We start from the raw sequence: 24,114 nt of genomic DNA, 5'->3' as shown, positions 1-24,114 counted from the left end.
GGCTGTGCCCAGTAAGGAAGTGTAGCATCTTCTTATTGAGATCCAAATATTTTTTGATCTCACAGTATCGATGTTCCGAAGAGACTTGTAGGAGTGATACATCCTTAGAAGATCGCGCCAGATGAATTTTCTTTCGGTTTTCTCCTTCCTTCTATAGAAACTGTTTCTTATTGGTGTATTTTCTCATGCTTGGCATATACCCACAGATAAGATTCTGGAGATCTCGCGAGCCATTGAAGCTCGGACAAAAAGATCACTTTCTCGGGAAACATCTCTTGGAGAATAAGGCTTGGACAGAAGCTCTCTGGAGCACCTTTTGAGGGTAAACAATTCTTCAGTAGGTATGTTACAACAGGTCAAAGTTGACTGAAATTGTGACGCTGTCTTCTTAGGAAAAAAGAGTCGCTATTTCTATGACTGCATATCAAACTGTGACTTTCAAGCTGTGTAGGGACTTTTGGAAATCATCAGTGCTGTCAGCATCGTAGAGTGAATGATAGGCTCCCTGTATGGCAGTTACACAACAACCCTCTTCAATAAAAGCCATAACAACAGAATCGTATTGCTCTATCGGCTACTGCGTAATGAGTACTGAAAACTTCATTATCATTCTTCCAAATAACAATAATCTCACTCTTTCGGACCATTCGTTTTCTCACCCTCACCATTTTTTTGATATGGGAGCTTAACGTGAGCCGTGGCGCACCCTGTAAGAAGCTCTTAACGCTTGCAAACAGTAGTGTAACCACAACAATTAGGTTTGTGCTGAAATCTTGAGGAAATTCCAGATAATAGAAAAAATAAGAAGCTGAATGATAAGAAAGTATAGTATTTATGGTAGCATTTTCAATAAATGTTCTTCCTTCCTCAGGTTGGAGATCACATAGAAAAACTAGACGGCATCAACATGGTAGGCAAGCGTCATTTCGAAGTAGCCAAGGTCCTGAAGGAGATTCCCAAAGGCTCAACATTCACAATTCGATTGGTGGAACCTATGAAGACGGGTTTCAGCAGTATAGCCCCAAAAAGTAGCGTGAGATCGAACAAAAAAGGCATAGGTAATGGCAAGGGTACCCTCAGGTTCAAAGCAGGTGGCAAAGCTGAAATACAAGAACAGGTAATTATTCAGTAATAAGCCCGTACTGTATATTTTATACCAGTATAATTGCAATAATTCGTTGTTTATCTTATCACCTTATTATCGTATTGAATGGTTCAGTGATTCAGGTGTTGGAGAAAACAATTATGGATATAGAATTATCGCTTTATTATACGTACAGAGTATACAGAGTGTTGAACTTAACAGTTTATTCAGTTGAAAAAAATCTTTGAAGATATCGGTTATGGAGTTGAGAGAAGAGCAATGACGCCAGGAGCCTCTTTGGGGACTACATAACTGTATGAAAGTACATAATATGTGACTACATAGGTATACAGGCTTTTCCTAAATTGGAGGTACCTACAAACAAAAATGAGAGATTTCCCGTATAATTTTAAGAAAAAGTCCTATAAACATGGGCTCAAAAACGTTTTGTTTTCGATATACATTGTGGTATAGTTTGATTTTTTCTAGGTTTTTCCTTATAGGATCTGCACTTCACAAGATATTCATCTGAAACTTGGCTAGTTATACCAAATTTGAATTTCCATCGCGTGATATGCCAATTTAAGTTGAAAATCTACAGGGTGATAGAACTTTTTTTAATGGACCACTAGTGGTTTAAAAAATATGAAAAGAAATTATGATCTTGAACTTTTTGATATCTTGTTGTTTTATCATATCTTCTTTCTCTGAAGAACTGAGTTATTAAAGAAATTCAGTTAGTAAGCTGTGATGAATAAATTAGTTATTAACTTTGGTGCTCATTTCCCTGATCGGTACCAATTCATAAATATTTCATAAACTGTTATATTTATCACAAGAAAAGGGGAACTACAAGAAACACCTTCTATCTTGAATCTCTCATTTTCATTTGTACCCCCCATTTAGGAACACCCTGTATAGGTACTACATATGCCAGTTGAATCCTAAGGGACAGCTTATTTTGCAGTTGTCATATGAATGCTTCTGACTTCACTTTACATCAATTTTTTTTCTATATTCTTAAGTTTACAATTTTTATAATTGAACCCCTGGTTAACATGAAATTTTAATAAGCTGAAAATTGTTATTTCATATTTTCTTACAAAATGACAACTCTATGCGATATGATGTTACGGAAATATTGAAAATCTTTTTTTATGTTTTTGATGACGCTATCAACACGAAATTTTGCACTGAGCTTTAAATGATTATTCTACCTATTTATAAATATCTACTTGATAGAATCATTTATGATATAAATATTGAGAATTGCTTCTCCAATATAAAGGGTGTGAATAAGTGCGACAAGCTTTAGGGAATGGTTGCTGTTTAACTTAAGTTCGCAAATTCTTCGTATTCCAATATACGGGGTGTTTTTCAAAAATTGACCATTTATTTATTGCTCTCACTTTCTTGAAAAAACAAAATGATTCCTTCCTAGGATATTTCGAACTGAACATAATTTTTGAATTATTCGTTCAATTTGTCACTAAAAATCTCTCATGCTAGCTTCGCCACTAGATAATTTATTAAAGGAATGAAAAATACCCGTTAAGAGGGATAACCACGACGTGGTTTCCGCGTATTAATAAAACCCATTCATTTCCCCCAATGGCGCTCCTGCGATGACCAAACTTTATACGGTGTACGAAGTTCTACATTCTTCTTGTCATCTAGAATATGATTCTTTTTTTTCAACCCACATCTTTCATTTTCAGGATGACATGATGGATGCGGGTATCGAAAAGATCAATTCCATATTGGAGAGCTTCCTGGGCATAAACGATTCAGAGTTGGCCACGCAAATTTGGGAATGTGCAATCGACAAATCAAATTCTATGGACTTCGCCGAGGCCATCGATAATTCTGACTTGGAGGCATTCGGTTTCTCAGATGACCTCATAATCGAACTTTGGGGCGCTGTCACTGATGCCAGAGACGGCAGACTGTCATAAAAGAAGTGCCAACATGAGAAAAAAAGAAGTGATAGTGGATAATATTGGACTTCGGTCGTCAAAAAAACATTTATATTTGATATTGAATATAAGTTTATGAAGAGGTGTACCTCTTACGTGATGACACTGTCTGCGAATTTGTTTGTTTATATTTTCAGAGTTTTTTTCTACTGAATTCAGTTGATTTTTTTTTGTTTAATCAATGGATAATGACAATTGTATCTTTTGTTATTCATTTGAGATGTAGGATCAAAAATATTGTAAATATTTTCGATGAATAAAAAATGTATCCAGTGTCAATATAGGTATGTTAATGTATGGATTATGTTTTTGTACAATTAAGATGTTTTTATCCCTACACAGTACTCCTATAGCTTATGTGAGAACCTTGTTGATTAGTTGGAAAGCATTCAAAGAGCTTTCCTAGTAGGCAACCATTTTTGATCTATGTATAGGCTTTGTTACTGTGTCCTTCCACAGTTTTAGACACAATAGAAAAAGAGTTAAGAAACTATACAATTGAATCACAATGTTAATAAAGAACGGAACGTTCAGTTTTAGTTGATTATGGTGAAAATCACAGGCAATTTCCTTGTTTCTAAATCATTCTGATTACTCTCAGGCGTTTTGAAATGGCTTGTTGCATCACTCGCAATGATGCTGCCAATTCTTGTTGCATTTGACACGAGTTTTGATCAAGTAATGCATCCAATTCTGCATCTTCGAAAATCTCCTCTCTTCCACCGCCATACTGGTCTTCGACGTCAAAATCACCGTTCTTGAATCGTTGAAGCACTCTCGGCATGTTCTTTCACTAATATCGGCATTACCATAGATATTCGAGAGCATTCGATGAGCCTCATCCGAAGATTTCTTCATATTAAAACAGAAAATTAAAACCTTCTGCAAATGACGAGTATTTGGCTCGTAAGCTGGCATGTTTAATCGAGAATGACTTAATGATGCAGACAAAAATCGACTTATATTTCGATGGCGTTAAATATACTAATACCTAAGCTTATTGTAAGACATCTACGATTTATTTATTTCGACTACCACTTAGGTACCACTACAGCCATCTATTGCAAAACTGCGGAAGCAAAGTTGTATACTGATAGCATTCAAACATTCGATGTTTAGTTTCATGTATAAGGTTCCTTTATTAGAAGTTTCTCCATTCGCTCAAATACTAATCTAGCATACTGTATTTTTGATCTCATTTCAATGTTTTGAGCTAGACTACCAGTTATCCAACATCCCATCAAGTTCTTGATTTTGGTCACTTGTTCTATTCACTGGACCTGAACTTGTTGGATGATATATTTGTGGTCTTCGAGATTATCATAACCTTTGTCTGTTCCCAGACATCAATAATTATATTTTGTAAAGATTCCTCATACACTGTCTGTTAATATAACCATGTCGTTAGCGTAAGCATATCTCATGTTGTCCAGTATCACCTTGATACCCTCTTCGATGCTCTCTGGACTTCCTCGAAAATTTCCTCAAAATATATACTTATTGAAGAGGAGTGATTAGATAATACAACCCTGAATTTCAACTTACTCCGATATGTTTGCTTTTTGGTTCCAATATAGATTTCTGACGATGTTGATTTCGTTATTGTCCTTAGACATTCTAATAATTTTGAGTGTTGCACGTTATCGAACGCCTTTTCGTAGTCAAAGTCAATGAAGCATGTATTCCTCTGATATCGATATTTTTGTAGCAAGATATTGAGACTACACAAGTCAAAACGTGTAGCCAAGTCTCTCCTGAAACCAACTTGTTTACTTCCCATATATGTCCGACATTTTTTATAAACTTATTCTCTTGGTGTATGAGTATGATCTCCAAGAATATTTTAAGTATGTTCGACATGAGAAATGTTGGTAATCATTGTACTTCCAATGGTTGAAGGGTTTCTCACTTTCGGGCTCGGAGTGAATGTATCAACACTTGAATAAATATTGAAAGTATTGGAGATTTTTCAAGAATCATTCGGTACACATTCAAAGCGGCCACCAGACATTTTAGCGCCCCGGCAAAATAAAATATCACCTCCTTGTTTTGGCTAATTCATCTGAATTTTCTTTGAAGGAGCCTCTGTTGTTCCTCTCAGGCATCCTCTCACTTTCATATGAAACCGTATATTTCAACTCAAAATCACCATGTCAAATTTATCAAAACGTCCAGCATTGTTTGAAAGCATGACGCTCTATTTAATAGTCTTTAGCAAAAAGACGATCTAGTTCGTAAAGGTACAAAAAGTCTTTTTTTAATAATTGACTTTGAGTCCCTAAGATTTGTCGTCCCGGCAAAATATCCGGTATGCCGCTCCTGGCGGCGGCCCTGTCTACACTCATCGTCAAGGTAAATACCAGTGGCTTCCTTCTTTTGACAGATTTGAATATTTCAATATTATTCAGTGAAGAATTCAAAATTGCAGAGCTTAGAGCATTCATAAAAAATAAGAGCAGTCCATTTTGATCTATACTTTGTTTTTATTATTAAATTATTCGGGATAAAAACATAGTGTGATCTCCGAAAAAAAATGTTTATGAAAAAAAGGGACCATTTAAAATCCATACGCCAATTTAGGTCACAGAAATATCTCCCTATATGAATGCTCAATGAGAAATGGCTAGGCTTTTTAATGATCCTAATATTTATTTGAAAAGTTACAAAACCATAAAAAAATGAAAAACAATGCGAACGAAATAAAAATAAAATTTTTTGTTTCTTTGTTTTTTTTCTTTCAGAATTTTTCTATAGGTAGGTACAATTTTTGAATTTTTCAATCCGAAAACTCGACCTATAAAAATTTTAGCGGGAATTTAAAATTATTTTTCCTTGAATGAATTCGAAATGTTATTATTATAGAAATAATACAGCAAAAGACCTAGATTGCGAAGTGAATATACTCAAAAGTGAATAAATGACGTAAGTTTTATGCATTTTGTGAAATACGTGTATAATGAAGAAATAAAATATTGTTGCGTTCGCTGACGTTATAAATAGATTATCGGCATAAACAATTACCGAAATTATTCTCAAAATATTTGTTTCTGACCGGTGTATCTTTCAAATATTGTCCTGTGTCGAAACATAATTTTATTGAAACCCGATAACCTTGCTCGATGATGGATCGACCCTACTTCTATAATTCAGTTTAACGCCAACGGTGGTGATCATCTCCGACAAGCTAGTGATTTGAGGTTATACTCTCTCGGAAAGTGTAATTATAGGAAATTTAGAAAAATGTCAAAATTGATGAACTTGACCTGTGATAGAAAGATGAGAGTTGTGTTAAAAAAATTGGATTTATTACAGAGGTGTTCATTTAAGGTAAAATTATTTGAAATAATTAGTTATTTACTTTCGCTCTTATCGACTGATGTCAACAGTTGGGAAGTGCGGTGTTGACATATTTATTTTGAAGTTCAGTGCTCCAGGAATTTTTGTAGTTCAACTTTATTATCGGAATCGAATTGAGCGAAATTGATATTCTTTTTCAGAAGTGGTGATAGAATATTATGTTCCTCATTCATATCACTTTGTTTTTTAAATCCCTATGTTTAAAACTCAAAAATAAATATCACCTGGCAACGAAGTTGTACAACAAAAACCGTTAAATCAGTTTCATTCATTTTGAATGTATGAGTAATCAACAATCAGCTTAGCTTATTGTTGATAGCTTAATATCAAAGAGGTATGATTAATACCAATATAATCATTTTTTGAGTTGTACCTGATAATACTATGGAATAAATTGAAACTAAACACAATCAACGATACGATTTTCATTTACTTCATAAGTTCTCACTTTGTTGGAATGAAAAGTTATTTTTAATTCAATACAGGGTGTTCTAGTTTTTAGTTCCATAACTTTGGCGTGGGATAGAATGAATTTTTCATTAAATATAATATATAATAATATAAAAAATAAACATGCTTGGTTTTTGAGATACTGGAGAATAAAGTTTGAACAGTCTTTTACTTATAACTTTAGTATTATCACATTCATTGTTCTAAATTTTAGGTATTTGAGTCTAGATAATACAGTGTTTCGAATCAGATAAAAAAATTCCTGTCTTAATTATCCAGTGGCGTAGATACAGGGATGTGATAATCCTTTTCCTATTGAAAATCTACGACATTGTTCTTTTTTCGACAAAATTATTCCATTTCTGACATCAACAGTTTCACTAAAACAATGTCTCTTGAATTTTTTTCAAATAATGTACCGTTTTCGAGATAATCGAGTATAAAGCAAACACTATACATAAAAGTCTACAAAAATAAATTTTTCAAATTTTCCAAATGAGTGGAATGAAAGTAAAAAAATTGGCATAGTTTATTATAACGCTTTCAGTTGGCATTTAATTGAATATTTCAGAAAGAAAATTGTTCAAAATGTAAGCCATTTCTTTTAAAACAAACCTCGCATCGACGCTAAACTGAATGATTCAAAGTTGTAGTCTCTTTGTAGGTTCTCGATTTTCTCGAAAAAAAATTCAAGAGATCTTTCTTTTAGTAAAACTCTATCGATTTCTGATATGGAATAATTTTCTCGCGAAAATGGAAAAAGTATCATCATTACCCTATATCTACGCCACTGGATAATTTTGGCAAGAGACACCTACCTAATTTGAAATATTACATTATTAGACTTCAATATATAAAAATAAAAACAACGAATGTAATAATAAGAGTTATAAATAAAAAACTGATTTTTTTTTCAAACTTTAACACGCTGTACCTATTTCGAAAACGAAGCTTTGTCATGAAAAAAGTTGAATCAATAGTTATGAATGAGTGAAATTTTCAGATAGCAGCTTGTAGATTTTCAACTGCCTTAACTCCAAATAATAATACAAATAAAATATGCAGTAATGTAGAAGAAGCGTTAAGAGATATACAAGATGGATCCACACTTTTAGTTGGAGGTAAGTACATAGCTAAAGCGAGTATCTATCCCAATGAGTCCCGAGTCTAACCAGTAAAATCACATTATTTCTTGAAAATTCATCAATTTCGTAAACATAGTCACTTTCAAGAGTGTTACATTTACTCCAATTCTCATGTAACTTTTCAATATCTTTTATGAACAGAGATTCCCCTTTTCTTTGAAAAAAAAGGCTTCACCTTCGGCAATCACCTCTTCATTAGAGTACTAAATTTCTATGCCTGGAGCATTCTTTTAGGGTCTGCAAAAAGCTAATATTCACCAGGGGGCAGATCTGGAAAATAAGCAGGATGGTCAAACAGTTGCAAGCGCAATTCGTTAAATTTGAGAATGGTTTTTATCTATTTGTGACCAGGACTTTTTTCATGGCGGAAGATCATTTTTTCTTTAGCATTTGAGGACGTTTTTTCTTAATTTCTGCACTCAATCGATCCAATAACGTTATGTGATATTTATTGTCGATGCATGTCCCAAAATACGGATGCGATAACCTTGCCAGCTGATGTTTGAGATTCTGGTTGCTTTGGTGGGATTTTACTGAATGCTTTCCACTCAGTTTATGCACTCTTCTATTCAGAAGTGTAGTGATGCATCCATCTTTTATCTACTTCCACATATTGACGCAAAAAATCCTGTTTATTCAGCTTAAATTGTCCCAAGCGATCTTCGAAACCGTGAGGAGTTGTTGTTTTTGATCAGCAGTGAGCAAGCGCGGCAGCCAACTCGATCAAACTATTTCGTGGACAAATTCTCATACAAAGTAGTGAATATACTGCCTTCTGATAACGCTCATAGACTTTTTTTCTGAAACAACGAAAATTTGACACCCATCTTTTGAAGCCCGGGTCTTATTGGGCCACTTGGTACTTTAAAAGCAGATATTTCAAAAGTCTTTCATTTTTCTGCTTCTTCAAATCTCTGATGGATATCTTTGAAATCTCCCCATGCGTACTATTTTCAGGGTTTGGTTTATGTGGCATCCCAGAAAATCTGATTAAGGGTTTATTGAAACATCATGTGAAACAGTTAACAGTAGTATCCAATAATGCAGGCGTAGACAACTTTGGATTGGGTCTGCTCCTATCGCAGCGCAAAATCAAAAGGATGATAGCTTCGTATGTTGGAGAGAACGCAGAATTCGAACGACAATATTTAACAGGAGAATTAGAATTGGAGCTCACACCACAGGTATGTTAGACAAGAGATTGGTTACATTAGATCATGTTAAGATTCATTTCATTTTAATAAAGCCTTTGTCTATCAACTTATTTGAATATCATTTTGATTTTTTTTTCATTTAAGGGCACACTTGCAGAAAGGATTAGAGCTGGAGGAGCTGGAATACCAGCTTTCTTCACACCTACAGCTTATGGTACTATGATTCATGAAGGGGGGGTACCAATAAAATACACGAAAGATGGTAAAGTAGACATATCCAGTAATCCAAGAAGATCAGAAGCGTTCAATGGTAAGCCGTACATAATGGAAGAAGCAATTGTTGGAGACTACGCTCTTATAAAAGCCTACAAAGCAGATCCTCATGGAAACTTAATTTTTAAGTAGGTTTAGGTATATATTTTGCTTTCTAGTGTACTGAAGGTAGAGCACGCGTTGTGATCAGTGTTTAGGTGAAAATGATTTGATATTCATTTCAGGCCAATTTGAGCAACTTGAGGGTGATCAATACCTTGTTCATTAGGTACACTGCTATTTCAGTGCTAATCAACTTTATTTTTGAATTCCAAAATACAGGTCGGATTCATTTCATTTTTTGAGTGAACAATGACGTGATAGTGAACTTGAACGTATCGTCTCGATTTTCAAAAAAAAAAATCGATAGTATTCCGCAAATTGAACTTTGAAATTAAACAAATTCTTTAAATGACTATTCAGCTTTAGAGAGTCTAATCATTTCAAGTAACTCATCGTTAAATGTTCAGTGATATTATGAGTTTTGAATTGGTGCAAACATTTTTTAAAGATTGCTTGATTTGCTCTAGTTATTAATGATTTTCAAATAGAATTATGCTTTTTGGAACGTCTCTCAAAGGTTTACGCCTTTTTGCAGCATAAACGCCAATGGAATCTTGAACTGATTTACGAGGGTAGGGTTTCTCTGGTTGGCTAAAATTGTGGACATTACTAGTTCGTGCTTACCTGCCTGCCTGTATGAATGCATATTCTTTTAACAGTTCTGTAATATTCTTTCCGGTATTGGTGAAATCTTTTTTTTTATTGCAAATACGTGAAAATCTCGGGACCTCAATATTGTCCGATTCTGATGAAATTTCCTACAAGTTGGAAAGAACAGAAAGGACAGTGGCATTTTCTTCAAATTTTTTCGGGTAATCTTGTAACAATCCTCATTGTTAGGGAAAAAGATTTCCATAATTTGCTCCATAAATTGACAAAAAGTTATCCTTTCTTTTTTCAATAATGTACATCATTGTATTTCATATCAATTGAAAATCTTATTGTGAAAATGAGTTATCTAATTGGATAATTTAACTATCTACATTCAGATATAGATCAACGAAAGCATTGCATGAATGAAATAAGTATTCAGATGTCGAGACATAGGTCCGATATATAGATCGTTGTACAATTTATTTATAGTAAGTCTGCGAGGAACTTCAATCCGACGATGGCCAAAGCAGCTAGGACTACAATAGCTGAAGTTGAAGAAATCGTTGATGTTGGTGAAATTGGTCCAGATCAAGTGCATCTGCCTGGAATATTCGTTGACAGAATTGTTAAGGGAGATTCATTCGAAAAAAGAATAGAGGTAAGGCTTCCAATATTCTAAATTATCAATTAGAGAAGTTTTGCAACCATTAAAAAAATTTAATTTTTTTCAAATAAGGAAAGTGGTATAAGATAATCTGTTGTATCTAATTCAATCAAAATTGCCCTGAATTAATTGAATCACTGTTCCTATGCTCAGGATCAAAATTTATGTTAAATTCTTATACATTTACAGAGGCTGAAAACAACAAACCATGATAGTAGTCATTCTAAAGTAGACAAAGGAAAGTCTGATCTGTTGAGAGAAAGAATCATTAGAAGAGCAGCTTTAGAATTCAAAGATGGCATGTATGGTATCCTTTTTGGTTCGATATTTGGCTATTAGTGGAAACTTCATTATTTAAATCGGTTCCTTAATGTGTTTATTTGGAAAGATGATGGAATGTTACATAGGCGTACAACTTTGCTTCCTCCGATTTTTCCCGAAATTGGAGGTTTTAATGTGAAAAACTGGTTATACATTTATGATTCAAAGTATTGTCCATCGCTGGCCACTACTTTCTCCCATTTTTCGGGCATCGTACAAATCCCGCGTTGAAAAAATTGGTCATATTTCGAAGCGATACACAGATCGATCCAATTTTTTTACTTCTTTATAAGACCGGAAGTCCTGGTAAGCCAGGCCGTGAGTCATTGATCGAAACAAGTGATAGTCCGAGAAAGCAATATCTGTAGAATACGGTGGGTGGGATAGGACTTCCCATTTCAACGTTTCCAAGTATGTCTTGACCACTTTCGTAACATGGGGTCGACCACTATCATGCTGTAAAATCACTTTTTTATGTCTCTCGTTGTTTTTTCGCCGTTTGACTTTCAATGATCGGCTCAAACGCATGAGATGGTCCCACCAAATACTGAGCATGACCTTGGAATCATGAATATTTGTTTTAGCCGTCGACGTCTAAACATGGTCGGGATATCCCCATGAATATCTGCGATTGGAATTATCGTAATGATCCCATTTTTCGTCTCCAGACACAATGCGATGCAGAAATCCCTTCTGTATTTGCCTTACAAGCAGCTTTTCACAAGCAGAAAACGCTGTTCAACATCTCTCGGCTTCAATTCATACAGCACCCAATTTTCCTGTTTCTAAATCATTCCCATGACTTTCAGGCGTTTTGAAATGGCTTGTTGCGTCACTGCCAATGATCTTGCCAATTTTTGTTGCGTTTGACACGAGTCTTGATAAGATAATGCTTTCAATTCTGCATCTTCGAAAACCTTCTCTTTTCCACCTCCATGCTGGTGGTTTTGAAACCACTCTTGGCACGTTCTATCACAATTAGCGGCCTCACCATAGGTATTTGAGAACATTCGATAAGGGTCAGTCGCAGATTTATTCATGTTAAAGCAGAAAATTAAAACCTCCTGCAAATGACAAGAATTTGACTCGTAAGCTGAGATGTTTAATAGAAAATAACTTTATGATGCAGACACAAATCGACTTATATTTCGATGGCGTTATGTTCACAAATACTTAAGCTTATTGCATGACATCTATGACCTATTTATTTTGACTACCACTTACCGCTATAGACATATATTGCAAAACGGCGGAATCAAAATTGTACACCAATAGAATCAAAACAACTAAGAAATTCAAAAGTATATTTTTACTGAAATTAGAAGCCAATATTTTAGGGTGTTCTGAAGAACACCTATGATATCTCCAATCATTTGAATAATTATTATTTTTCTCCATGTTTTCCTTAACAAATTCACAGCAAACTTAGGAATTGGAATGCCAATGCTGGCCTCCAACTATATACCCAAAAACTTAAGGCTATCTCTTCAATCCGAAAACGGTATCTTAGGTTTAGGACCTTTTCCAGTCTTTTCAGAAGTCGATCCAGATCTTATAAACGCTGGCAAAGAAACAGTAACAGTTTTACCAGGAGCTTCATTCTTCACTAGCGATGACAGTTTTGCTATGATAAGGGGGTGAATTGACTTCTTGAAAATATTCACTCCAAATCAATTATTCATTGCAATTTTTTTCAGAGGACATGTAGACCTTACTATGCTTGGAGCGATGGAAGTGTCCAAGTATGGTGATCTGGCCAATTGGATGATTCCTGTAAGTAAAAATTATACTTATGCCGATCCTTCAAGAGCTCTGGGATAGCTATAAGAAGCTATCAATCTGAAATACTGGTTATATAATGTGCAGACTTTGTTGCTTCATCTTACAGCCAATGTAACAAACTATCTTTACTTCTTCTCAAAGCTCAGAAAGAATTTCCCACAAATATTTTTTTATTTAAAAAAAAAAAAAAAGAAGTACAATTTCCAAGTGTGTAATATCATACGATATAAATTATTTATCTGGTTAATGTATAAACAAAAATGCCATCAACATAACCACTTCGACGTTATTTCATAGAAATCATAATCGAAAGTAAACCAAGGAGAATGCATGTCATCAAGGGAGAGTAGCGATATACCGGTTTCACCCTTATTATGGATCATCATTACCGCATAACTCAACCCAAGATGACGAACAAACGAAATAGCAGGCACCTTATTATTTGTTGTTGTTATTTGTTGATACATTAACCAGATAGATAATTAATATCGTATGATATTAGACACTTGGAAATCGTACTCCTTTTTCTTTCTTTTTGTATTTTCTTCATTCATTACCAAGTGCAGGTGTTAGCCAACTTTATATTAACTTATTTTTTTTATTTCATTAGGAAATACCATTCAAAACATACTTAGCTTATCTGAAACCAAACTAATCTCCTTTTTCAGGGAAAGCTAGTTAAAGGAATGGGAGGAGCTATGGACCTGGTAGCAGCACCAGGCACCAAGGTGGTCGTCTGCATGGAACACAACTCCAAGAAAGGCGATCCTAAAATCTTGGACAGCTGCAGCTTACCACTAACAGGAAAACAATGTGTCGACCTCATAATCACAGAAAAGGGTGTGTTCAATGTTGATAAAGAAAAAGGACTTACCTTGATAGAAATAGCTGAAGGATTGAGTGTAGATGATCTCAAAGCTTCAACAGGATGTGATTTCGCTGTATCTGATCAGTTGAAGACGATGCAACAAATTGAAGTGAATTGATTCATGTGTTTTTTATACCTCATTAATTTTTATTTAGTCTTTAAGTTTTATTGTATACATGTGTTTTTATATTTTTTATGTCTTTACTACTTTTATTCATTTGTCAACGTAATTCAAGATTGTTTGATATAAAAGTCTCAGGAAGTTTTCTGATCAGATTTGTACAGCTTTTCGATATTAATTATCAAATCTTAATAAGTTTGATTCAAATTGCTTTTCTGGAGAATGGAAAATTCGTGCTCATCTTCAAATTTCCCAAACTATAAATCGTATAAATTCGTGGAAAACATGGTGTGTTTTTCAAAGCAATGAGAGTAGAGAACTTATCATGTATTTATTCCTTTGAATATAAATAAAATGCTCAATACTCAACAGTTGGATAATATTCATAATTATTTCTTATCTATACAAATTTTACTTATCTCTTCTTTTCCCTGTTTCATCCGTCAACATCCAACAAAAAATTAAAAATACCATATGATAAAACAATGTAAATAGATATATGTAATACATTAATATTTTCAACTGAAAAAGACTAGAAATAAACTTTTCACCAAAGACATGATGATATTGCAAAAACACTTTGACTTAATTGTAAAAACTCAACTATTCCAATTTCAAACTTCAACAAACGAAATAATTAAAAATTCTTGCCTTCCTAACATTCTCTAATAGATATATGCAAGGTAAAAAACAAATTATCGATAACTCTGATATGTGAAAAATCCTATTTGGGGTTTTTTAAACCTATTTTGGCACTTGGTTCCTGAAAAACAAATATTAATCGATATTTCAATAATTCATTCAACTCTTCACTTACCCATAATATCTAACAGCTTTCATTCTCAATGCTGTTGAATTTTCTTTACATTTGTAAGCAAGCACTTGCTTTATTCTACTAACTTCTATCATTGGAAAACGAGTTGCTACATATGCTGAAAAAATTAGATATTCGAATAAAACAATGACAAAAAATAAAAGGAAAGGGAAAAATACTAGTGGCAAATATAACTGTTATACCCACATATTATTGCTTGAACTTTTGTTCTATCTAAGGCTGGTTTCACTGGCCGTTCTACGCTACCAGCTCTACTCCATCTCTGGCCAGTGACTGAGCAAGTAGCCAGCTCTGCTGGGCTGAATAAAATTGTTGCTAAACCCCTGGTTAACTTCCTGTAATCATTCCATTTCACACTTCTCAATTGGTCCTCGTATATTTCTATACCATCTCCTAATTTTATCTGTAACATAATGACCATTTGTGACAGATTCAAGTTCAAGCATTCAATAGATGGCGCTTTACACAACCCAACACTAAACAGTTCCACCCACAAAGCTTATTTATATAATGTAATGATTTTTTTTTGTCGAGAGTATTATAGTGGAGATACTCACCAGTCTGTTACTCTTTTCTTCTTTTTTCCATGAGCTGCAGAGTTCGGATTCAGCAAAATCCAGCCAGGACTCAGGAGGTCTCCTTCTGAATCTGAGCAAATCTGAATATTATAATTATTTATCAGAAAATTCACGACGAGCAAAATTGTCATCTACAAAGGCCTAATCGTTTGTTTTTAGTTTGGATTTCAATATTCTCTCATGTTTAATAAAATTCAAATGTAAGAAAAACTGAACCTAACCTAGCCAAGTAAGTGAATGTACCAATAAAACAAGTCATCTTCTTCAATTTTATTTATTTTTATGGAGACTAACAATGGAATAAATACGTTATGTATGAATATATAAAAGAAGAACGGATCTTCCTTTCTTCATTTCGCTATTCTCTCCGGTATCTGCACTATATCTGCTAGTGTAGCTCATATAAATACGATTATAAAAAAATTAAACTCTCTCGAAGTTCCTATACGTGTCAACGTATCAACGAAAACCTGTCAATTCCATCTTGACCCTGTTCAGGGAAAGCACTGGCTTGGTGTCTGTAAAACTCCGGTTTTGCACGTTGTTGTGAGCACCTATCATGTGTCTGCGAAGATATAGGTCGGTCTTGAACGACTTACTGCAGATATCACAATTCACGTAGGTAGGATAGTGTATCAGTTTCATGTGTTGTCTTAAGTTTGACAGGTTGCTGTACACTCGTCCACACTCCTCGCATGGCCTGGGATCCAATGAATGTAGCTTTCTAGAGTCAGCGCCTGCAACAAACCAAGTCATCAATCAACATAGATAGTTGCAAGCACGCCTAGATTACTATATTTATTGGTCCCAGGCCTAGGGGTCCGACTATGCATGCACTAAATCGAAAATTTTGAATGGATATCGATGATAACATACGGAACGCAACATAAAGTGATTTTGTATAATTAGTAGGTGAATGTGAATAATATCCAAAGGATTGAAGAAATGTACAAAATATCAGAATTTTTATTATGTTTCAAGCAGTAATGCAAAACACGAAAATTTAAGATCAAACATACGCCTTAGCAATTGTGTATAACTTCTAGAAATTGTAAATAATCTCTGGTAAAGGGATTTGTGAATACTAGAAGAGAGGAATTAACACCGACATAAATGTATGGCTTTTTTATTGTGTCAATATTATTGTGTACTCAAGGAATGTATATGCTATGTTTTTGAAGACTTGGACATTTATATCCAAGTATTTCTGGAACATGTATGCCTATTGTTCATTTCCGGGGACGAAGGAATCTACCGAAAACCATTATAACTCGATTTACAACTTCTTATAGAAAATATTTCGAGATTAGATTAAGACGTAAGTAATTCTAATTAACGACAAACTTGATATACTGAAGCAACTAAATGTCAAGCTCTACTACTCACTCTGTAAAGTCAGTTCAGGTGTTGCCCCTTTTAGGTTTTGTGGTATGATTTCTGTTCCACCTGAAAAAAGCAAATTACGTATTAGTTGCGGTAAAAGATGCACATACAGATTGATGCCAACTATCAAGGTAAATCAAGTGTCCAAATGAACAAACAACAAACTCAAAAAAGATCCAGAAACATGAGTTTCAAAGATTTTCGTGCATTCTATAATTGTCAAGAATGAATATGTCAGTGCTTGATTCAGTTCTCAAATTCTCTCGGTATCTCTACCACAATCACGTTATTAGAGACACTGAAGAGAAAAGAGAGGTGTTTTCAGCTAGAAAAGTCTTTGGAAAATTACTCTGAACCATCAACAACTTTGTTCTTGAAGGGGACATTTTTTGCATAAAACCATCATCGCAATATGGTGATGATGCTTTTTATTTGATTAATGTCCACCTCAAGAACAAAATTGATTGGTCCGAGCAATTTTACGAATTCTATTCTACCCGAAAAGTTTCCTCTTTAATCTCTTGAATTCCTTGATCATTACAGAGATACCGAGAGAATTTGAGACTTCCAACTAAATCAAGCACTGAGACAGTAATTCTTGGGTATTATGAAATGTATCAAAGTCTTCAGAACTCACGTTTTTGGATATTCTTTGTGTAGCCTTATTTCATGTTTTTCTTCTTGAAAAGACCTTTGTTTTCTTTTCAATGTACTTCTGTGTATAGGTATTTATTTGGACTATGTTATGCACTGACCCTCGTCGAAGAGAAGCAGAAGCAAGAACTGTAGAGTTAGCTTCTACCCCTAGTTCCTTGGAAAAGGTTGTACAACGAAAGGAATTAGGACAATAGGGTTCGCCTTTTTCCAGTTCCATTCAAAGCTTGGGAACAATAGTGTAAGTTTTAAAGGTGGATATTAACATCAAGAAGAATTATACAAGATCACTGTTCTTCTCGTGTTGTTCTCTGAATATCCAAGACTTTCTACACCCCAATGTACTTTAAAATAAAACGAAGAGGTGAAAATTCCCAACTCACCTGGAAGTTCAGTTAACTCCGACCCTCCATAATAGTTGGAAATATCCTCTCTGGTCTCATCGTCACTAGAATAATCAGGCAGCTCTATCTTTGGCTCTAAAGGACTCTTACTAATTATCTCTAATTGACTTCTCACTTCAGTCTGTATGGCAAACGGGTTGACGCCGCTGATTACTTCCTCCTTCACAGGTCTTGGACGAGACACGTCAGACACAGACTTGCACTGCCTCTTGGGAGGTGGACTAGGACTAGGCGACATCTCTTTTGGTACGTCTTGACTAGAGGTAACGGTACTAGAGGAAGATATATGGGGCTTGCTGCTCTTCTGCCTGCTTATCGAGTGTTTGGAGGACTGTGGGTTGAGATACAGGGTGTCTTCTTCTTTGGGAGGTTCATTGTCGTAGGAAGTACTTGTGTCCGTCAGTCCCCTGATTTTTAAGGACTCTGCGGTCTTCAAGAAGGCCGAGAGGTTGGCTTGAGCTACGTTCACCTCTCCGGCGTACATGAATTCCATTAAGGCTACTATGTGTTGAGCCTCCACGTCTTTCATGAAGATGATTGGGTGTGAACATGGGTTGGTCTGGAGAAAAAATTAGTTTTAGTTGAGATTTAGGTGCAATTGGGGATGTGAGTTTGTGGAATAATGTTGAATCCATAAACTTATTCTCATACGCTATATCACCAATATAGATGGCGACACCAATGTATAGGGAACTAGAGTGGCGCTGTGCTTCGTAATAACTCTATTTGGGGAAGGGATATAAACTTTTTTCTATATTATATTATCTTATTTCTTGAGCACCAAAGATATTTCACACATAGCGAAGCATCTTTGTTGAGCAGTATGTGATAAAATATTCTCGATCACACAGGGTGTTCCCTGGACGGGTCTCAACTTTGTTTTTCCAATGGGATTTTTTTTTAGCTTCTACGTGAAAACTGAGAGATATTTCATACCAATCTTCCCTATTTCGAATGTTCATTATGTAATCAATATAATCAATCATATAGGTAAGTAATTTCCAATACAGGTAATTCATATTTAACCAGATATAAATTACAATACAACTCACCTTAATTTTGTTATAACAAATAATCTGAGTGACTATAACACTTGTCATGTTAAATATCTCAAAAACCATCAATATTGCTAGGATTGTAATGAATTATTTTTTGTTTTTCATCTAGAAACCAAAAGAATGAAAGAAAAATAAGTAAACCATTGAAAAACAACAAGATTGCCACCCGCAAAGGAAAAACTGAACACCCTGTGTGTATTTTTTATTGTGCAATGCTCCAACAATAAAATTTCTTCATGAAAAGTAGGATTCCTATCTTTTTTACAACTTAGAGATAAGGAACTCCGCGTTCTCTACAAGTATATTAAATGGCTACAGAGTGACACATAACTTTGCATTCTGCAATTCTATTTATGAATGAGCTAAATAATATCTGTTTAGTGTTTATTTCGTTGTAAAATACCCTTCGATAAAGATGGGCGAATATAATTCCAAGTATGGATATTTTGAAATTATTTCAAATTGGCTCTTAGATCTTATTCAATGTTATATTCGAAAAAATTAGACTTAAAAGGAAACAAACGCATTCAAGATCCAGATTTTAGCCCATACGAATCAGATTCTCCCAACAGTCCAACAACAACTTATGCTGGTTATAAAAGATACATCCAAAGGTACAATGGGTTGCCTAAGACATACCCTTACTTCATCAATATTCAAATTCCATCTATTGTTGAAAGTCATAAGCTGTAAGTACAGGGATGAAATTGGTATTTCAAGAAGAGAAAGAAGAATAATAAGGGTAGTTTATTTTATACCTGGAATTAGGTTAAGACTGTTGTGAAATTTGGCGCCTGTATTCGTTAGTTTCGCTCAGATAATGTGAATTGAATAATGAAAATTTTCTTCTTTAATAGGAGAATAAAATTGTAAGTATTTAAGTCTTCACAAATATTCAATAAAAGTTGATTGATACATTTTCCATATCTGTATACAAGTGAAAATATTTCCCCTTCAGATAAATTTCACTTCTTTCAGTGACAAGATTAATCAATTTTTGAAAAGAATAATAATATGTAGAAGATAGAAAACAAATTTTTGAGAACTCAACTCTTCTAAATAACATAACTATTCACCAATAAAAAGAGATCTTATTATTGTAGCTATATGTCACTCGTCCTCAATCATGCATAAAATCAATTCAATCGATATTAAAGGAAAAATCTCCAAAAATATGATTTCAAATTTTGAATATTATTTCCAATGCCGCCATATACCTCTACCAAAAGTCCCTGCTCCTACAAATGAACACGACTATTTACCCTCTATTACGAGTTATTTGCGAAGGTTAATATCGGAAAATGCAAAATTAAGAAAATCCACTCTACTCACTTTGAATAATTCCTTGAAATAAGGGCTGCATGCTGAAAGAACAACTTTATGTGCTTGTAGTTTTTGACCTTCACAGGCAATCGTGACGTCTGTGAAATCTTCATCGTCCCTTAAGGTTTCGAATTGCGATGTGAAATTTGCTTGAAAATTATTCCATCTCAGACAAAATTGCTGATCTTCAATAACAGCCATATCCTATAGAAACGAAAAGAAACTCACACTTTATGGGAAAAAGTACAAAAATAGAGCAGACGATATGAAGATTGTGGGAAGACCATCTCAGTCTCAGACAAAAATAAACTACCTTTAATTTTAATCAATATATGTCTACTTCTTTTGGCCAACCAAGGAAAAGTAGTTTCCCTATGAATGTCTCGGAAATATTCGTCATTCGAAAGCTTCTCTTTCAACCCTCGAAAAAATATTTCAATAATTCTACTTTTTGAAAATGTTGTTATAATGACGATACAAGATTTATTTCTGTTGAAAAACTCGAAAAGAAATAGCTTAACGCTTCTATTCTACATGTCTGCCAGTTATAAAAAGAACCAGAAAAACTTTAGATCTTGATTTTGAGATGAATAAAAAATGTTCAAATTCAATTTGTTCATTATGTTATTGATTGTTAGAGATTTTTTTATTTAAACATTGGTAATGTTAGTAATATTGACATTCACAACCAAAATAAATCATGACGTCATGGCAGTCTAGGGATATTTGTTTTATTTATTTCTCAGAATTGAGCTGATACAGCTGTTATCACTGGAAGATCTTATGAGCTATAGTAAAAACCTTAATTAAACATCAAATAAATTCAAAATAATCGATAGACAATTAATATTATTTAAAATTATTAGTGAAATTCTCAAGAAATATCCCTAGACAATGTTGCCCCATCCTAGTACTATCAGAAAATGAAGGAATTTATCTGAAATCTAATATTCAATTTTTTATTTTAAAAAGACATTTGAGTCCATAAATCCTTTTCAATTTATGAAATAATAAACTTGCCTGTTATACGTAAAACTGTTTCATTCCGCATTTATCCGGGAAAATCGTTTATTTTTTACCCGATTCAAATGTCATGATGAGCTGGCAACCTTGTTAATATTAGTTTTAACCGTCATGTCTCTTGTCAAACTGATAGGAGTATTATGTCAATTTCGTACTTATGTGAATCTATTTCGCAAATAACAAATACGATCTGTTCTAGTCATTCTAATGGTCCTGATTAGTATTTTTTTGTTATAATGGTGCTTTGTGCTCTTTGTGTGCTATTAAAGTTGTGATAATTAATCTGCTTCCTTCTGTTCAAGTGTGTTGTGTAATTTCTGTCGTTTTCGTTATAAAAGTTAATTATTAGATTTTACCGTCTACACGAGTATGAAATGTCTAAACGTAAGTTTATTTGGATAGTTTCATGGATATTATTTCTTGAAAGCATAAAAAATCAATAGTGAATTAAAGACATAACCTATCTTCAGGGTGGTTACTTAGCATGGGTTGTTCCCATATATGTGATGACTAATATTTCATTAAACTTGATATCAATGCCAAATTCATTGCTTTTGTGTGGGGAACTTAATTGCGAATTGTATTAGTGCTATACCATGTTTCATTAAGAGAATTATATGGTTTCAACTTTTTGCATTTGTTGTTTGGATGATTGTTTATTAATGTTTTTTTTTTACGATATATTTTTAAGATATTATAGCAAACAAATTTTTTTAACAGTTGATCAGTAAAGTATTGGAAATTGTTAAGCAGGATTAGGTGTTCAATTACATTCAATACTTATCTAATATTATGCCCTTATATGAAGCTCATATTGGAATAAGAATCATTTCAACCTTGATTTTATCTCATATATTCTAAAGATCAGGTATTTGATGCTCGATTATGTATTGACATGATCCAATGAATAGAGAAGACCTTGTATTGGGATCTCCAAGAAAACAAGTTTCATATGATCTCAAAAGATCTTCATTCTCATCTCTAATGTGCAGGGAAATTTAAGAACCATTCCTTACTTTTGTAAATGTATCTCATGTATCAACGAATTGCATAGACATGTTATTATACGATAGATTTTAATCATAATTTTATATTGGCATATGCAACTTTAATATACTAATTTCAATGAAGAGAAAATTAGAAATTCCAGAGCATCTTCATCTACTGCAATTTCTAAGAGAAATTTACCTCCAGTTAAATGACCGAAATTCTTGTGTATGTTGTAGTAATTTTGATTTTGATCAGATTGAATTGTGGAAGATTATTAGCGATGTATTGTTTTATGAGAGCATTTGTTCCTAACAGATCAGAATATTCATTTTTATTAATTGAATTTGCATAACTTGTTCCTCAAAAATGATTATTTGATCAGATTTATTCTTGCAGAAACCTGTTTCTTGTTCTCATCCCTTTTTTATAGTTTGAGTGTCTAGGGGATAGATGGCGGTGTTTATCTTTCTATTATTAGTGCCCCATTTAATATTGGTGTTATTTTTATTTTAGCTTCTTCATAGGCACTTTAAGTTGGTTCTCTCTGAAATTTGAATACCTAATTGATCTAATGAATATACATAAGTCTGGAGTTTTTCCTTAAAAAATCCTATTCGTTTCATTTTTCATTGCTGTATATTGTGAATATGACGTGAATTTGATTGTATGATATTGAATTATTGGATTTCTCCTATTCAAATGCATTGAATTGATAAGCTCATGATATCTCCCCTACTTGTTTATTCATTATCTTTTATCAATTTTTTGGACTTGTGAATTTACATCTGTGTAAAAATTGTGTCCCTGTGCAATTCACAACAATGCTATTTTAATGAAGAGGAGAGATAATATCTCTGTCTTTAAATTTTCAAGTGCAATTTATGTCTAAGGTAGGATTACAATGAAAAAGGAAGGACCATCTTTTTAATCGAAAAGATAACGTCATCTGCTTTGTTGATTTTGGATTATCCAGCCTTGCTAGCATTTTATATTTGTTTTCTTCCTGATTTTCAAAATCTAAGGGCTTTGCGACAACCAGTTATGTCCAGTGTAGTCTTTGTTACTGTGTCCTATTGCAGCTTCAAGCACAGCAGTGTTGTTTGTTTGTCTACCAACAAATTTATTCATGAAGTTATTTGAAACCATGACTAAAACTAATCGCAGGCTTTTCATATCAAAAATACGAAGGCTTGAATTTGGGACGTGTATGTTTATTTGGTAGGTTCCTTTGTTTATTGTCAACAGCTGAACAGCTGACTGAAATGACTTGACGTTTACGTTTTTAGGTTAGAATTTGAATAGTTTTCAAGTACCTACCTACTTGATTTACTTGGTGGAAATCTATTTGAATCATGGTGGAAATTCTTCATTATTTTTTCAAAAATAATGAGTTTCTTAATGACTGTTCTCTTCAGCAAGTGTGACTGTCTAATTTAGGTATTACTCAGTAAATTTACTTTGTTCATTTCATTGATTTCCTAAAAAAAGAACCAAAATTATGACGAAACAATGGTGTTACTATCAAGCATCGCAGACATTCTGATTGTTTCAAAAAAATTGAAGCATTTGACGTTGCAGCCAATAAAATAAATAACTAGGAAGCCAGCTGCTATACCAAGCTAATAGATCAATAGGGAAGGATATATCCTCAGCTTGCTGGAATCTGAAAGAGAAACTAGAAGACTCCGTTGAGAATGCCGATATGATGATCTAAGGGGTTTTTTTAATTAAGAATAAATAGCTAATAAGATCAACATAGCGGGTATATTTTTAGATTCGGTGATCCCCAGAACCCATAGATTAATCAAGGTAATAATAAGCCCACAGAATCGATTTTGTATTCGGGTGCAGCTTCATCTAACATGTAGCTAAATCAGGAAATTTAGCAAATTTTCGTTTTTTTTGTTGCAGGTGTTGTGATAAACGTGATCGTCCAAGCTGGCAGACCTAGAAGACACGCGTGGCGCGCCGCGCT

General features: G+C 33.8%; 3 protein-coding genes across 5 annotated transcripts in view; 2 read left to right on the top strand and 1 right to left on the bottom strand.

Moving 5' to 3' along the window:
- Positions 1-3,357, top strand: part of LOC123680290 (PDZ domain-containing protein GIPC3) — a 28,239-nt gene extending 24,882 nt beyond the window's left edge. The window contains exons 4-5 of the mRNA XM_045618104.1: positions 872-1,117; positions 2,803-3,357. Of these exons, the coding sequence (XP_045474060.1) occupies positions 872-1,117; positions 2,803-3,039 (483 nt within the window). The 3' untranslated portion in view covers positions 3,040-3,357. The remainder of the gene's footprint in view (positions 1-871; positions 1,118-2,802) is intronic.
- A 2,736-nt stretch (positions 3,358-6,093) lies between these two features.
- On the top strand, positions 6,094-14,260 carry LOC123680125 (succinyl-CoA:3-ketoacid coenzyme A transferase 1, mitochondrial). The gene is made up of 9 exons (XM_045617833.1): positions 6,094-6,387; positions 7,871-7,988; positions 8,970-9,196; positions 9,311-9,567; positions 10,625-10,793; positions 10,989-11,106; positions 12,541-12,757; positions 12,818-12,893; positions 13,571-14,260. Exons 1-9 carry the CDS (start codon positions 6,301-6,303, stop codon positions 13,886-13,888), a joined length of 1,587 nt encoding a protein of 528 aa, XP_045473789.1. The 5' UTR covers positions 6,094-6,300; the 3' UTR covers positions 13,889-14,260.
- On the bottom strand, positions 14,245-20,664 carry LOC123680126 (modifier of mdg4-like). Of its 3 annotated transcripts, XM_045617835.1 has the most exons (8): positions 20,440-20,664; positions 20,136-20,330; positions 17,725-18,304; positions 16,691-16,750; positions 15,284-15,384; positions 14,913-15,129; positions 14,709-14,823; positions 14,245-14,654 (listed from the first exon to the last, which is right to left on the bottom strand). In XM_045617835.1, the coding sequence occupies exons 2-8, from the start codon at positions 20,325-20,327 to the stop codon at positions 14,636-14,638; spliced, it is 1,284 nt and encodes a 427-aa protein (XP_045473791.1). In that variant the 5' UTR covers positions 20,328-20,330; positions 20,440-20,664; the 3' UTR covers positions 14,245-14,635. The 3 variants fall into 3 exon arrangements, with proteins under 3 accessions (XP_045473791.1, XP_045473790.1, XP_045473792.1); XM_045617834.1 differs by lacking the exon at positions 20,440-20,664 and having other exon boundaries at positions 14,399-14,654; positions 20,136-20,433; XM_045617836.1 differs by lacking the exons at positions 14,245-14,654; positions 14,709-14,823; positions 14,913-15,129; positions 20,440-20,664 and having other exon boundaries at positions 15,284-16,041; positions 20,136-20,433.
- Positions 20,665-24,114: the final 3,450 nt, after the last annotated feature.

This window comes from Harmonia axyridis, chromosome 5, assembly GCF_914767665.1.
Source record: "Harmonia axyridis chromosome 5, icHarAxyr1.1, whole genome shotgun sequence".
NCBI lineage: Eukaryota > Metazoa > Arthropoda > Insecta > Coleoptera > Coccinellidae > Harmonia > Harmonia axyridis.
Note: the sequence above shows the minus strand (reverse complement) of the source record. Positions and strands in the feature narration are given on the sequence as shown.